The following is a 15,977-nucleotide window of genomic DNA, read 5'->3' as shown; positions in this document are numbered from 1 at the left end:
TTACCATGCTATACATGACTGTAACTAGAGATGACCTGTAACCACAAGCTTACCTTACCACCAGGGGTGCACTTGCAGGAGACACTGGATACCTGTGCCAGACAGGTATATAAGCACAGGTCTCAGGCAAGTGTGGTGTAACAAAGGTGCAGGTCCTGAGTGACCTTGACTTCAGTATGTGCCTCGTGTGAATCTGTACTGTAGGGACAGGCGTTTACAGACACAACATATTTACCCCCTTTTTAAAACCACAGTCAATGTACAGACAAAGTCCTTGAGATAGCCAGGCTGTGTTCTGATACGCTGAGACCGGCGTGGAGCTTGCGGTGTTTGATTGAGGTTTTCGGTTGGGAAACAGAACAGTGCCTCTGTTCCATCCTGCTGGTCTATTGGCCTGAGTTGGGATCAGTCTACGAGCATTCCATCGAGTTCCATCATTGAACTTGTAGGTGTGAGGGCTCAACTTTCGCCTGATCTGTTTTGGAGGCGAAAGTGAAGATGCGAGCTTATGATTCTGGTTTGGGCGTTTAACTCTGACCCAATCTCCGTTCTTCCGTTGGGGCTTCTGAGCGCGTCGTTTTGTGTCAGTGTACAACTCGCTTTTCGTTGGTGTTCCGAAATCTGGGATGCGAGTGTGGTTATCTTCGCACTAGGTTTGGCTGGGGGTTTGAGAATGTCCAGTAGCCAGTGAAGATTCCACCCAATCATGAGCTCAGCGGATGTCTTCCCCGTTAGCGAGTGCTTTGTCGAACAGTATGTGCGGAGAATGGTTTGAACCGCTTCGTCGAATGTTTGGCCTGCTGCGAGGTTGCCTTTCAAACCCTCTTTGATGACCCGGTTAAATCACTCAACGCCTCCCTTGCTTTGAGGATTGTACCGAGCAGCAAGACGATGCTCGATAGCATAACGAGTGAGGAAATCTGCGAACTGGTCGGATACAAACTGTGGTCCATTGACAGTGATTATGACCGCTAGGAGGCCCTACTTCGTGAACATACGCTGCAGAATAGTGACGATCGTTGATGAGGTCACTGAACTTGTTGTAGCGATTTCTGGCCATTTGGAATGCAGGTCATGTACTACAACAAGGAAATGTTGGTCATGTTCTTCCATTGTCCGTCCATGGACGATGATATCGTCAAGCAGATTGAGGGCTCTCTCTATGCCTGCTAGCATAGTAGTGACAATCTTCTGAGATGTACTTGGTGCAGAAGATAGTCTGTAGGGCATGCGTCAATACTGATACAGACCATCATGCGTCGTGAATGCGTGAGCAGTTTGCTGTCCTCCACTAGGGGTATTTTCAGGTAACTACGGCACATGTCGAGTTTCGTGAAAACAACTGAGCAGTGGAATTCTGAAGACAGTTCGTCGATGGTAGGAAGATGGGGTTGATGGCCTTATTGACCTCTTTCAGGTCGATGCATAGGCAGATCTCCCCATTTTTACACCAAGCAATGACTAACTTCGAGATCCAGGTTGAGGAGTCGATGCTCTCAATAATTCCCTGAGATTTGAGTCGCGTTAATTCTGCGGATACTTGGTCGCGAACCGCAAACGGGAGACGGCGAAGTCGCTGTGTAACCGGTTTGACGGAAGGGTCAACGCAGGGATGATGGCAGAATTTTGTTGTCACTCCAAACCCTGTGAAGATTGAGGGATATTGTTTGTCAAAGTCCACCGTGTACACAGGTGTGCCAGATAGGTCGTAAACTTTGAACCCCAGCTTGTCAAAAAGGTCAACACCCATGAGGCTTCGTCCCTTCGCGACATGAAAGGAAACATTCTCCAATGTTATGTCCTTGTAGTATATCGGGACAGATATGACCCCAAGTACCTCACTTTTGGAGTTGGAGTACGCATGTAGAGTGGAAGTTGCAGGCTGCAGTTGACAGTGAGTGAAGTGGGTTTTGTACACAGCCTCGCTCAATATGGAGACTTTGGCTCCAAGGTCAATGAGGAGGCAGATGGGCGTGCCTTCAATGTTTACATCACAGTTCTTGAATTTGCCCGAACCGATGTGCGAAATGTCACTAACAGTGTAAACCATACTGGGTTTATCACTATCGGGGTTGTCCACATGTCGAATATGCTGCAATGATTGACAGACACTAGCAAAATGGTTCATTTTACCACATGCAGAGCATTTCTTCTCACGTGCAGGGCAGTTAGGACTCTTTGCTGAGTGTGATTTGTCCCCACAGTTAAAGCAGTGGAAGTTAAGCCCGCGGTCCGTAGTGGGCAGCTTACTACTAGCCCTGGGTCTCTGCTGTGATTTCCACTTTGGACGAATGCCTTGCACATGGGCAGTAGCTGCAGTCTGATGCACAGCGGGAGCAGGGGATCTGATCGCTTTTGAATCGGAAAGTGCTGATTCGATTTGGTTGGCCAAATTAGTTGCTTTGTACAATGTCAATTTATCATCCTCCATTTGCAATGTTCCTGAATGCGGGGGATCGTTGTTTTCTCAATAATTTGAACCCTGATCATTTCCTCTGTGAGTGCTCCAATGTTACACGTAGCGGCCAGTTCAGTTAATGAAATGATGCACTGTTTGATTGGCTCACCGTTCTCTTGCCACCTTTTACGAAATTGATATCTCTCCATCACGCTACTTTTCTTTGTCCCAAAATATTTCTCGAGGGCGCTTACCACTTTGTCGTAGGACTCCACGTCTTCGATTTGGCCAAAGATGCATTGGCCTTCGGTGCCGAGGCAGTGGATAAGTATTGCACGGCAGTGAGCTGGTGTTACGTTGTCGCCGTGATGTAGGTAGAAAAACTTTTTATCCATCTCGGCCACGGGATTGGAGGGCCTCGGGTGTGGAGAGGAAAGGCGGGGGAGTGGGGAGGTTAATTTGAATCATCCTTGTCGCCAAATTATATTTGTACACATAAATAACTGACAAACTGAGCCAGGAGTAATGTAACTTAACTTAACTGTGCTTTTATACAACCCAAAATGGAGTCCCCAAACCGGCATGAACCAGCATGAGTACAGCAACCGTGAATAGCACCCGTAGGGTCCTAATACCCATCCTGTGAACTGTAACAAACAAATAGAGCATGAACACAACAGAGGTCACCACTGGATCCAGAGGCGGTGGACGTCAGCCCAGGAAAGTGAATTTCTGGCCAGGAACCAGGCTGTAATAAAAGAAAGCTGAAAACCCAGTGGGGGCAGTCACATGCTCAACATGTGGAAGCAGCACTGGGGGATGGGCTGTCGCCTGGACAAAGTTACTTTGAAACTTAAGCAACTGAGTCAAATTCACAGCAGCTGAGTCTTACAGTGTAGTCTAGAGTATTCCAATGGAGAAGTGTAGTCCTGACAGCCAGAGAAGTCCACTGTAATGTATTTTCTTCATGGGTTCTTTGCTTAAGAATTCATAGCAATACTATTAAGAACTAATCCAAAAGTGAAATACTGCGGATGCTGGAATCTGAAATAAAAGCACAAAATGCTGGAAATCTCAGCGGGCCAGGCAGCATCTGTGGAGAGTAACAGAGTTAATGTTTCGGGTCTGTGACCCTTGGTCAATACAGCTATTAAGAACTAGTTGGTGTATTAACAAAGGTTTAACAGTCACACTACACATTACCAGTTCATCCACCAGGCTCACAACCACCTGCCTCATCGTGGATCCCCCGAACCCAATTGGCTGGAGTTTTATTGAGTCTTGTGAACATCACGTGACTGGCTGAGCCACTCACAACTCAACAGCTCTACCAACCTGTGAGCATACTCACACGGTGCAGACATTACATCTATGAATTTGGAAGCCATATTTGAGCAAGGATCCAGGGGGCCCAGGTAACTTCAGACTGGCAGTGAACTTGTAGCTGGGGCTAAAATATACCCATTATTAGAGCCAGGGCAACTTAAACAGTGCAGGGGAGGAGATTGGTGGAGAAAGACAAAGGGATGGCAGCGGATGGCCATGGATAGAGTTGCACAGCAAAGGAGCTCCCTCGGGAGCTGGAACATAAGAACATAAGAAATAGGAGCAGGAGTAGGCCATTTGGCCCCTTGAGCCTGCTCCGCCATAAATATATTCAATGACCCAGCATCCACAGCTCTCTGGGGCAGAGAATTCCACAGATTTACAACCCTCTGAGAGAAGAAATTCCTGCTCATCTCAGTTTTAAATGGGCGGCCCCTTATTTTGAGACTATGTCTCCTAATCTTGAAGCTCAAGATCCATCTTGAACGAAACAAAGGATCACGTGGGTAAATGTGGTGATTTTTGTACGATTTGGGTTAAATCCTGCAAGGGATTTTCTCCCCCTACCCCCCCCCCCACCCCCCTAATGTAACTTGCTTTCATTTAAGATGCCTCTAGATGAAGGACTTAGGGCCTGCCCCTCCAAAGGCTTTCTTTGATGGTTCACACAGACCAGCAGAGTTGCCGGTTCAATCCTTGATCTGTGCACTTCGTGTAGTGATGGTTATAGGCTGCTGCAACTGGACCCACTGGCTCAGGCCTGGGCAGGGCAATGAGAAAAATCAGCCAGGGTTCCCAATGTGATGCTGTCTGTGGTTGAAGAGCCTGCTGATACGCCCTGTCGGGGGGGTTACACGTGAAGATTAGCTGCTGGGGCGGTGAACTGGAGAAGAGCCAGCGTCTAGAACCAAACGCCGGCAAATGGGGAGGAGGAGAAGTCTAAAATGAGACACTTCAGCAGTGGGCGAACGATGTGTTGGTCACCAGATCAAGTACGAAATGGAATTTAAAGTGAAGAAGGCGCAAAGCTTTGTGTGTTATTGGGTTAATAAATCAGGCTTGCTGTACTGTGAACGTCACGTGATGGCGATTCCCTCCTGCACAAGTGTAGAGAACATTGCATCTGACCGTGTCACACGGCTGAACAGTCCGTGTTGATCTCCCGTTTGATTGTACAGGGCTGTGACTGCTGCCCGACCTTCAGGGTACTTTTAAACACCTGGCAGTGTTACGCCTGTTGGGCTGAGGTAGCGATGTAAGGTCTCTGTGGGAGCTGATTGCCCCTCTCTGAACTCTGTGAGCCTGGTTACTGAGGGCAGTATTGGCTCCACTCTGTTGGCACTGCTTCATCGCCATCTGAAGGCAGGAATTGTGTACTGCAGCAATAAGGGCCACATTGAAATAGGAGAAAAAAGAAAGACTTGCATTTATATAGTGCCTTTCACAACAACCGGACGTCTCAAAGCAATTTTTTCTTTACAGCCACTGAAGTACTTTTGGAGTATAGTCACTGTTGTAATGTGGGAAACGCGACAGCCAACTTGCGCACACATCAAGCTCCCACAAACAGCAATGTGATAATGACCAGATAATCTGGGTTTTTTTTAATATGTTGATTGAGGGATAAATATTGGCCAGGACACCGAGGATAACTCCCCTGCTCTTCTTCAATATAGTGCCATGGGATCTTTTACGTCCACCTGAGAGGGCAGAAGGGGCCTCAGTTTAACGTCTCAATTGAAAGACAGCACCTCCGACAGTGCAGCACTCCCTCAGCACTGCACTGGAGTGTCAGCCTAGATTTATGTGCTCAAGTCCCTGGAGTGGGACTTGAACCCACAACCTCTGACTCAGAGGCAAGTGTGCTACCCACTGAGCCACAGCTGACACTACAGGAGGCCATTCAGCCCCTCGAACCTGTTCTGCCATTCAATTAGATCATGGCTGACCTGTATCTTAACTCCACATGGTATTGGACAGCGGTGTTAGACCTGGATGCAGTGGTCTGGAGCATCCTCTGTGGGCACAGCCCAGAAGTTGCCCCCAAAATTGCACCCATTTTTGCCGATGTTGAAAAACACCCATGAATCCTGCCAATCTCATTACAATATGCCCAAAGTCAAAATAGGCATAAATTGGCATAAAGTAGCGTAAACAATTCAGGCCTCAGGAAAAGCCAAACCCACACCATTTTTTTCTTCTTTGAGTCTCAAAACTTTCAACCCATTTAACCATGAATTGATAGGAAAAATAGAAAAGCAGAGTATTTTTTAAATGGTGAGAGATTGGGAAATGTTGATGTTCAGAGGGACCTGGGTGTCCTTGTACACGAATCACTGAAAGTTAACATGCAGCTACAGCAAGCAAGTAAGAAAGCAAATGGTATGCTGGCCTTTTATTACAAGAGGATTTGAGTATAAGAGTAAAGATGTTTTACTGCAATTATATAGGGTGCTGGTGAGACCGCACCTGGAGTATTGTGTACAGTTTTGGTCTCCTTACTGAAGGAAGGATATACTTGCCATAGAGAGAGTTCAGCGAAGGTTCACCAGACTGATTCCTGGGATGGGGGGATTGTCCTATGAGGAGAGATTGAGCAGACTAGGCCTATATTCTCTAGAGTTTAGAAGAATGAGAGATGATCTCATTGAAACATACAACATTCTTACAGGGCTTGACAGCGTAGATGCAGGGAGGGTGTTTCCCCTGGCTGGGAAGTCTAGAACCAGGGGTCAGTCTCAGAATAAGGGGTCGGCCATTTAGGACTGAGATGAGGAGACATTTCTTCACTCAGAGGGTGGTGAATCTTTGGAATTCTCTACCCCAGAGGCCTGTGGAGGCTCAGTCTTTGAGTGTATTCAAGACAGAGATCGATAGATTTTTGGATATTAAGGGAATCAAGGGATATGGGGACAGTGCAGGAAATGGAGTTGAGGTAGAAGATCAGCCATGATCTTATTGAATAGCGGAGTAGGCCCGAGGGGCCGAATGGCCTACACCTGCTCCTAATTCTTATGTTCTTATCATTCACACCCATCAGGCACAATATGTTTACAAACCTGTAATCAGGGAAGCTTTTCAATTTTTAACGTGATTTACACTTTGCCATAAAAATCCGTTGAAAAAAACAGATCAGAGCTCAGTGGGGATAGCGTTTTGCTCAAAACAATTGATATTAAAAGACCAGAAAAATGACTTTTTTTCCTGTCACGCCTGTAAATCTGTCTTAATGTGAAAAAGCTCCAAACACGTGCGATTGGAGGATTTGAGAGTCGGGGTGGGGACAGTTAGGTGGGCGGAGATTCGCTCAGGCGGAGGGTTTGATGGATGGATGTAACAGACTAAATAGACTTGGACATTTCGTACCCGTAACTCATTTGCGCCCTAAATTTCGCCATCTTTTAAGCCACGTAACTTGTGCGCGCCAAGGTTGCGTGTGTATCGGAGGAAACTCCAAGCCACATAATAAACACGCACACACACAGTCTGTTTATTATATAACGTGTGTGGCGTTATTCATGGAGCTTGGGGCATGCCGGTGAGTGCTGGTCAGTCACTGACAGGCCTGATAGTGACATCACTGTGGTAGGCTGTGTGGCAAATGGACTGAAAATAATGCCCCGTAGTAGAGCTCCCCCTCGTGGACTACTGCCCCCCCATAGTGGACTGTAGTGCTCTGCCTAGTGGACTATACTGCTCCCCCTAGTGGACTATACTGCTCCCCCTCGTGGACTATACTGTCCCCTCGTAGTGGACTATACTGCTCCCCTTAGTGGACTATATTGCCCCCCCCAGTGGACTATACTGCTCCCCCTAGTAAACTATACTGCTCCCCCTCGTGGACTATACTGCTCCCCCTCGTGGACTATACTGCTCCCCCTAGTGGACTATACTGCTCCCCCTAGTGGACTATACTGCTCCCCCTAGTGGACTATATTGCTCCCCCCAGTGGACGATACTGCTCCCCCTAGTGGGGTACTGCTCCCCCTAGTGGACTATACTGCTCCCCCTCGTGGGGTACTGCTCCCCCTAGTGGACAATACTGCTCCCCCTAGTGGGCTACTGCTCCCCCTAGTGGACTATACTGCTCCCCCTAGTGGAGTATGCTCCCCCTCGTGGACTATACTGCCCCCACTGGTGGACTACTGCTCCCTCTAGTGGACTACTGCTCCCCCTAGTAGACTACTGTGGTAATGCAACTACTGATGTAAATACAATAAAAGGGTCACGTGGCAAAGTCACATGATGACAGTTGCCGCCATCTTGTGTAATGTGTGTTTGTTCGAGATGTTGTAAGAATATATCACATGCCCGTTTGCCATGTCTGAATTGACTGCACTCGGTGTTTGGGGGCTTTACTCGTGTGAATTGCCACTGCGGCTGGCAGGGATACTCCGAGCATCGCCCGGTACCACCGTGGATACAGATTTGCAAAGCAGTGCTCTGTAGTCAGGTAGGGCAGTGAGCACGCCAGTTAAACGGGATGGGAATAGGAGCAGCAGAGGAGGAGGAGGAAGTGGCACCAGAATGAGGCCCAGGAGCAAACCTGAGGTCTATAAGTGAGAAGTGCATGATGGACCAAGGTGGACAATGAGGAGTGGGCAATGGTCAAGGCCCTTTACAGAGTTGGGGGGGGGAGGGGGTTCCCCAGCAGCAGAAAATGCGTAGGCTTGATAGACAAACAGAGAAACTACTTGAGGATAAAATGATCCTCTGATGACTCTGCTTGTAAGCAGTTCTTACAGCATCTCATGGCTTTTCATATCCGTGCCTAACTGAACAAGACGATGCCTGAGGAGAAGAAGCCAGCTCTGAAGAAGGATGCCAAGAAAACCATCAGTAATCCCTCAGCGAAGAGCGGCAAGAAGCGCAGAAAGTCGAGGAAGGAGAGTTACTCCACCTACATCTACAAAGTGATGAGGCAGGTTCACCCCGCCCCGGCCCATTACAACAAGCACCGCACCATCAGCTCCCGGGGATCCAGACCGCCATGCGCCTGCTGCTGCCTGGGGAGCTGGCCAAGCATGCTGTGTCAGAAGGAACAAAGGCGGTGACCAAGTACACCAGTGCCAAGTAAAACTACGTTGTCCTGAAAGAAAAACAAACAGTCTACATCTCAACTAAACACACCGACAGAAAGCAGCAAGTCCTGGCAAGCTCTATAAATGCCCAAAATGAAAAGGGGAAGGGCTTGCCATTATTGACACCAGCCAACCAGAAGGAACCAAGGCAGTTACCTAAAGAAGGGTCAGTAAAGTCAAACTCAATCATTCAAACTCCAAATTAAGCTTCAGACTCACAACACAGGGATTCCCAACTTTTATCCTATTATTAAAGGGACAGTGGCTGTGTGGATTCGAATTTGGCTGAGGGGCAGGAGGCAGGGAGCAGGGTGTTTCAGACTGGAGAGATGTATACAGTGGTGTTCCCCATGGGCCGGTATGAGGGCCACCGCTCTTTTTGATGTATATTAATGACCTGGATTGGAGTGTACAGGACATAATTTCAACGTTTTCAGATGACAGGAAACTCGGAGGTAGTAACCAGTGAGGAGGATAGTAGCAGGCAGCAGGAGGACATAAACCGACTGGTGAAATGGGAAGACTATTTTGATCGCTCTTTCAAAGAGTCGGCACAGGCACGATGGGCCGAATGATCTCCTTCTGTTCTATATCATTCTATGATTCTATTCTGTGATTCTAAGTAAGAATAAACATTTTATTTTAAATTATTCCATTTTTTTATGTCATAAGTGTTATATTTAGCAGTAAATTTGCAGGCAGGAAAAATTCATGGTGGCAGTTCTAACCAACACCACCAACCTTTGGGGGCGATTTGATTGGTTTCTTCCTCCATTCTTTTATTGGTTGTTTTTGATGACCACCTATGTTTGATTCATTGTTTTGATAAGTTCTTTGTAGTTTCTCATTGTAAGCTTATCTATCTGCTTTTCCCGAGTTTGACTCATATATCCTGCATCTGCTTAGTTCTAATTTATTGCTGTTTTATGAACATCCAATTTTTGACAATTGAGTTCCAAGAATTTGCATGTGAGAAAGATTGTTCAACACCTACACATTAAAGATCCATAATTTCTCAGTCTAATTAGCAGAGGGCACATGATAAACAGCATCTGCCTGCATGCTCACTAATCCATTCTGGTCAGGATGGTGGTTGCTAGTTTGTGACAGTTTTGTTAATCTGCACTGGTTTGGCTGGACCTCACTAATCTCCACCTTCAGGATGATTCTTGTAAGGCAGTATTGGTCAGGATGGACCTCACTAATCTGAACAACAACAGTTTGTATTTATATAGCACCTTTAACGTAGTAAAACATCCCAAGGTGCTTCACAAAAGTGTTATAAGACAAAACATTTTTTTTACACCAAGCCACATAAGAAGAAATTGTGGCAGATGACCAAAAGCTTGGCCAAAGAGGTCGGTTTTAAGGAGCGTCTTGAAGGAGGAAAGAGAGGTAGAGAGGGGGAGAGGTTTAGGCAGGGAGTTCCAGAGCTTGGGGCCTAGGCAACAGAAGGTACGGCCACCAATGGTTGAGCGATTATAATCAGGGATGCCCAAGAGGGTAGAATTAGAGGAGCGCAGATATCTCCACCAGTCGGGGTGATCATTCCAAGCCAGTATTGGTCAGGGTGGAGCTTGCTAATCAGCATCAGTCGGAGTGATGCTCACTAGTCCATGCGGGTCAGAGCTGTCCTCACTGACCCACACCAGTCAGGTTGGCTCTCACTAACCCACACCAGTCAGGTTGGCTCTCACTGACCCACACCAGTCAGGTTGGCTCTCACTGACCCACACCAGTCAGGTTGGCTCTCACTGACCCACACCAGTCAGGTTGGCTCTCACTAACCCACACCAGTCAGGTTGGCTCTCACTAACCCACACCAGTCAGGTTGGCTCTCACTGACCCACACCAGTCAGGTTGGCTCTCACTAACCCACACCAGTCAGGTTGGCTCTCACTGACCCACACCAGTCAGGTTGGCTCTCACTAACCCACACCAGTCAGGTTGGCTCTCACTGACACACACCAGTCAGGTTGGCTCTCACTGACCCACACCAGTCAGGTTGGCTCTCACTGACCCACACCAGTCAGGTTGGCTCTCACTGACCCACACCAGTCAGGTTGGCTCTCACTGACCCACACCAGTCAGGTTGGCTCTCACTGACACACACCAGTCAGGTTGGCTCTCACTGACACACACCAGTCAGGTTGGCTCTCACTGACCCACACCAGTCAGGTTGGCTCTCACTAACCCACACCAGTCAGGTTGGCTCTCACTAACCCACACCAGTCAGGTTGGCTCTCACTAACCCACACCAGTCAGGTTGGCTCTCACTAACCCACACCAGTCAGGTTGGCTCTCACTAACCCACACCAGTCAGGTTGGCTCTCACTAACCCACACCAGTCAGGTTGGCTCTCACTAACCCACACCAGTCAGGTTGGCTCTCACTAACCCACACCAGTCAGGTTGGCTCTCACTAACCCACACCAGTCAGGTTGGCTCTCACTGACCCACACCAGTCAGGTTGGCTCTCACTGACCCACACCAGTCAGGTTGGCTCTCACTGACCCACACCAGTCAGGTTGGCTCTCACTAACCCACACCAGTCAGGTTGGCTCTCACTAACCCACACCAGTCAGGTTGGCTCTCACTAACCCACACCAGTCAGGTTGGCTCTCACTAACCCACACCAGTCAGGTTGGCTCTCACTAACCCACACCAGTCAGGTTGGCTCTCACTAACCCACACCAGTCAGGTTGGCTCTCACTAACCCACACCAGTCAGGTTGGCTCTCACTGACCCACACCAGTCAGGTTGGCTCTCACTGACCCACACCAGTCAGGTTGGCTCTCACTGACCCACACCAGTCAGGTTGGCTCTCACTGACCCACACCAGTCAGGTTGGCTCTCACTGACCCACACCAGTCAGGTTGGCTCTCACTAACCCACACCAGTCAGGTTGGCTCTCACTAACCCACACCAGTCAGGTTGGCTCTCACTAACCCACACCAGTCAGGTTGGCTCTCACTAACCCACACCAGTCAGGTTGGCTCTCACTGACCCACACCAGTCAGGTTGGCTCTCACTAACCCACACCAGTCAGGTTGGCTCTCACTAACCCACACCAGTCAGGTTGGCTCTCACTGACACACACCAGTCAGGTTGGCTCTCACTGACCCACACCAGTCAGGTTGGCTCTCACTAACCCACACCAGTCATGTTGGCTCTCACTAACCCACACCAGTCATGTTGGCTCTCACTGACCCACACCAGTCAGGTTGGCTCTCACTGACCCACACCAGTCAGGTTGGCTCTCACTGACACACACCAGTCAGGTTGGCTCTCACTGACCCACACCAGTCAGGTTGGCTCTCACTAACCCACACCAGTCATGTTGGCTCTCACTAACCCACACCAGTCAGGTTGGCTCTCACTAACCCACACCAGTCAGGTTGGCTCTCACTAACCCACACCAGTCAGGTTGGCTCTCACTGACACACACCGCTTTCTACAACGATTGTATCTTTTTTTCCAGAGGTGGTTACAGGGATGAAATTCACCAATGACTGTAAACATCTGATCTCTGTGTCGGGAGACAGGTATGTATTTTCTCTCTCTGCATTTCAACGCACATCTTGAAGCTCCCTCTGTTCCTATTACAGTGCATGCCCTCTCTCCCTTTTTCCTATCTATCTTTCTGTCTCTACATTCTGTATTTCCATTAGAATTCACTGGCAAAAGCAAAACACTGCGGATGCTGGAAATCTGAAATAAAAACAGAAAATGCTGGAAATACTCAGCGGGTCAGGCAGCATCTGTGGAGAGAGAAACAGAGTTAACGTTTCGGGTCGATGACCTTTCATTAGAATTCATTGGCAGTTTAGCTCTCCATCTGCTCCTATTGTTGGTACTTCTTGCATTGTGTGTCTGTCTATGTCTTTCTCTGTTTCCCTCTTTTTACCTTAAGCACATGCTCTTTCTCTCTCATTCTCTCGATACTACACAGATATGTTAGTGTCCACAGCGTGAAAGATATAGATTGTACAGTGAGCGAATTGAATCAATGCCAACCTGACACTATCTGATCTGATAATCAATGGTGACTGCATTATATCAGGATGGGTAAGGGGCAGAGTGACAATTTGCGACTTGTGCTATTATCCAAAGTACTGCTCTGGATTTGACTGATCTGTCTCCGATCCTCACAGCTGTATATTCATCTGGCGGCTAAGCTCGGAGCTGACAATTAACATGAGGCAGAGGCTGGCCGAGACCAGGCAGAAGGAGAAAAAGCAAATTAAGACACCTCCACGGAAGCATTCCACCCCGAACAGGTCAGTGCAAGAACAACCAACCATGCTATGCAGGGGAGGGTACAAAGGGATCTGGGGGCCCTTGTACATGAAAGGAACAGCAATTAATTAGGAAGGCAAATGGAATGTTGGCTTTTATTGCAAGTGGGGTGGAGTATAAAAGTATGGAAGGCCTGCTACAACTGTACAGGGTATTGGTGAGACCAGACCAGGAGTACTGTGTACAGTTTTGGTCTCCTTATTTAAGGAAGGATACACTTGCATTGGAGGCAGTTCAGAGAAGGTTCACCACGTTGATTCCGGAGATGAAGGGGTTACCTTATGAAGAAAGGTTGAGCAGGTTGGACCTATACTCATTGCACTTTAGAAGAATGAAAGGTGATCTTATTGAAATGTATAAGATTCTGAGGGGGCTTGACAGGGTAGATGCAGAGCGGATGTTTCCCCTCGTGGGGGAATCTAGAACTAGGAGGCATAATTTCAGAATAAGGGGTTGACCATTTAAAATGAAAATGAGGAGGAATTTCTTCTCTCAGAGGGAGTGAATCTTTGGAATTCTCTACCTCAGAGAGCTGTGAAGGCTAGACCATTGAATACACTTAATGTGGAGACAGATTTTTGAGGGAGTCAAGGGTTATGGGGAGCGGGCAAGAAAGTGGAGTTGAGGCCAAGATCAGATCAGCCATGATCTTATTGAATGTTGGAGCAGGCTCGAGGGACCAATTGGCCTACTCCTGCTCCTAGTTCTTGTATCCTTATGTTCTTATCAGCAATCCATGCCATGCAGGGGAGGGGAACCGAAGGATAGATCAAATGGAAGGACGCTGCAGTTAATTATTAACTATTGATAACTTTCAGCAATTTATAACCACGGATTCAAGGCCAAGGCCAATTTGTAAAATCCAGTTCCTTTAACTGAGCACAAGTATCAGCTTTTATCTCCGCTGATCAAGTTTCTACACCTACAACTGCTACTGTTAGTTGGCTTGGTATAAACAGTTTCTGCCGCAGCCATGGGCAGTATTACTGGTGGGAACTGTATATAACACCAGTAACGTAGAAAAATGTCCCTTGTGTTTCATTTTTTTTAAATTGGCATCAGGCCAAAGAAGACGATATTATGAGGGATGACTAAAAGCTTGGTCAAAGAGTTGGGTTTTAAGGAGGCTCACAAAGGAAGGGGGAGAGGTGCAGAGACAGGGAAGTTCAAGGATGAATTCCAGCGCTCAGGGCTCAGACGGCTGAAGGCATGGCCACCAATGGTGGGCGAAGAAGATTGGGGATGCATAAGAGACCAGAATTGGAGGGATGCAGTGTGTGAAGATTGTGGGACTGGAGAAGGTTACAGAGATAGGAAGGGGCGAGGCCATGGGGGGTATTGAACACGAGCGTGAGAATTTTAAATTGAAGGTGTTTGGTGGACCTGGAGCTAATCTATGTCAGTGAGCACAGGGGTGATGGGTGAACAGGGCTTGGTGTGGGTAAGGATACGGGCAGCCAAGTTTTGGATAAGTTCAAGTTTATGGAGGATGGAAGCTGGGAGACTGACCAAAAGAGCATTAGAATAGTGGTCATAGGCGTTCCCTCGTATTGAGGATGACTTGCTTCCACGCCAAAAAGGGATGAGTTCACAGGTGTTTCAATGAAGAATCTAATATTCCAGGTCCTGAACTACATCCTGAAGGGTTGAAGATGCCTGTGCGTGGATTTTTTTTAACGTGTGGTGGCCGTTGCACATCAGCCACCACACGGGCTTGACGGAGCTAGGTCCTGGTCCAGTGGCAAGGATTAACCAAGACACATATCGCAGTGTGGGCTGGCCCGTGCTGCCCGTTAGAATAGTGGAGTGTAGAGGTGACAACGGCAGGGATGAACGTTCCAACAACAGATGAGCTGAGGTATGGGCGGAGACGGGCAATATTATGGAGGTGGAACTAGGTGCTCTTGTGTTGGAGAAGATATGGGTAGAGCAGTGATTTTGTGTACAGAAGGCTCCAACCTGAGACAGTGGCTAGGGAAGAGACCTGGTGACAAGGGAACGGAGTTTATTGGGGGTGGTGCCAAAGACAATGGCTTTGGTCTTCCCAATGATAAACTGGTGAAATTGTGGCTCATCCAGGACTGGATGGCGGGTACGCGGTCGTAGTGGCAGTAGAGTGGTTTGGAGAACCATGGTTGAGGTAGAGTGACATGGAGTCGGGGGAGCTGTGTGTACTGAATAGTGTGTTACATAGGGAACTATAGACACTGAATACTGTGTTATTACATTTTGAAAAATGAGACTAATAACTCCTTTAGACCTCTCAGTATCTCTGTCTTTAACACTTTTTATCTCTCGCTCAGCCTTTCTCTATCTCTCTCTTTCTCTATCTCTCTATTTCACTCTCCCTTTTAGCATTTCTCTCTCTATATATATATATGTCTTTCTCTCTCTTTGTTTGTGAGATTAAAGTTGTTTATTCCAGATCACCACATTCATCGACCTTTCTTTCCCCCACAGACGGGAAACATTTGATGTTGCTGCTCAGACTGCCATGTCCTCCGACAGTGAGAAGGACCCTGAGGAGGATGGAAATGAGGAGGAGGAAGGTCACTGTGAGGGTTCCACACACATCACACCAAAACGAGGCATCACAGATGGAAATGGTAGGTCCATACAGATGCCTGTTCTCACTGGAGATGGGCAGGTGAGATGTGTGAAGACAGAGCCCTTTCACCAGCTCTTTGGGGTGGATTTTCCCGTCCATTGCGCTCCATTTTTCGCCCCGGAGCGGCAGCAATGGCGGCGGTGTGGTCTTCTGGGTAGGCGGTCAGCCTCTGGTGCCCTGTGTGGGTTTTCGGGGCCGGCTTTGCGGCGGTGCGGAGCAGTACCGCCCAGTGTGGTGTGCAACGCCCCTGGCTGTGACACCGGCGC

General features: G+C 48.1%; 1 protein-coding gene across 1 annotated transcript in view; it reads left to right on the top strand.

The window, feature by feature from the left end:
- mapkbp1 (mitogen-activated protein kinase binding protein 1) overlaps window positions 1–15,977 on the top strand; it is a 284,611-nt gene that overhangs the window by 221,522 nt on the left and 47,112 nt on the right. Inside the window, exons 14-16 of the mRNA XM_070878826.1 lie at window positions 12,286–12,349; window positions 12,959–13,084; window positions 15,564–15,709. Coding sequence (XP_070734927.1) covers window positions 12,286–12,349; window positions 12,959–13,084; window positions 15,564–15,709 — 336 coding nt within the window. The remainder of the gene's footprint in view (window positions 1–12,285; window positions 12,350–12,958; window positions 13,085–15,563; window positions 15,710–15,977) is intronic.

This window comes from Pristiophorus japonicus, chromosome 4 (genome assembly GCF_044704955.1).
Source record: "Pristiophorus japonicus isolate sPriJap1 chromosome 4, sPriJap1.hap1, whole genome shotgun sequence".
Lineage (NCBI taxonomy): Eukaryota > Metazoa > Chordata > Chondrichthyes > Pristiophoridae > Pristiophorus > Pristiophorus japonicus.
The sequence above is the reverse complement of the archived record's forward strand: the minus strand, read 5'-3'. Positions and strand labels throughout refer to the sequence as shown.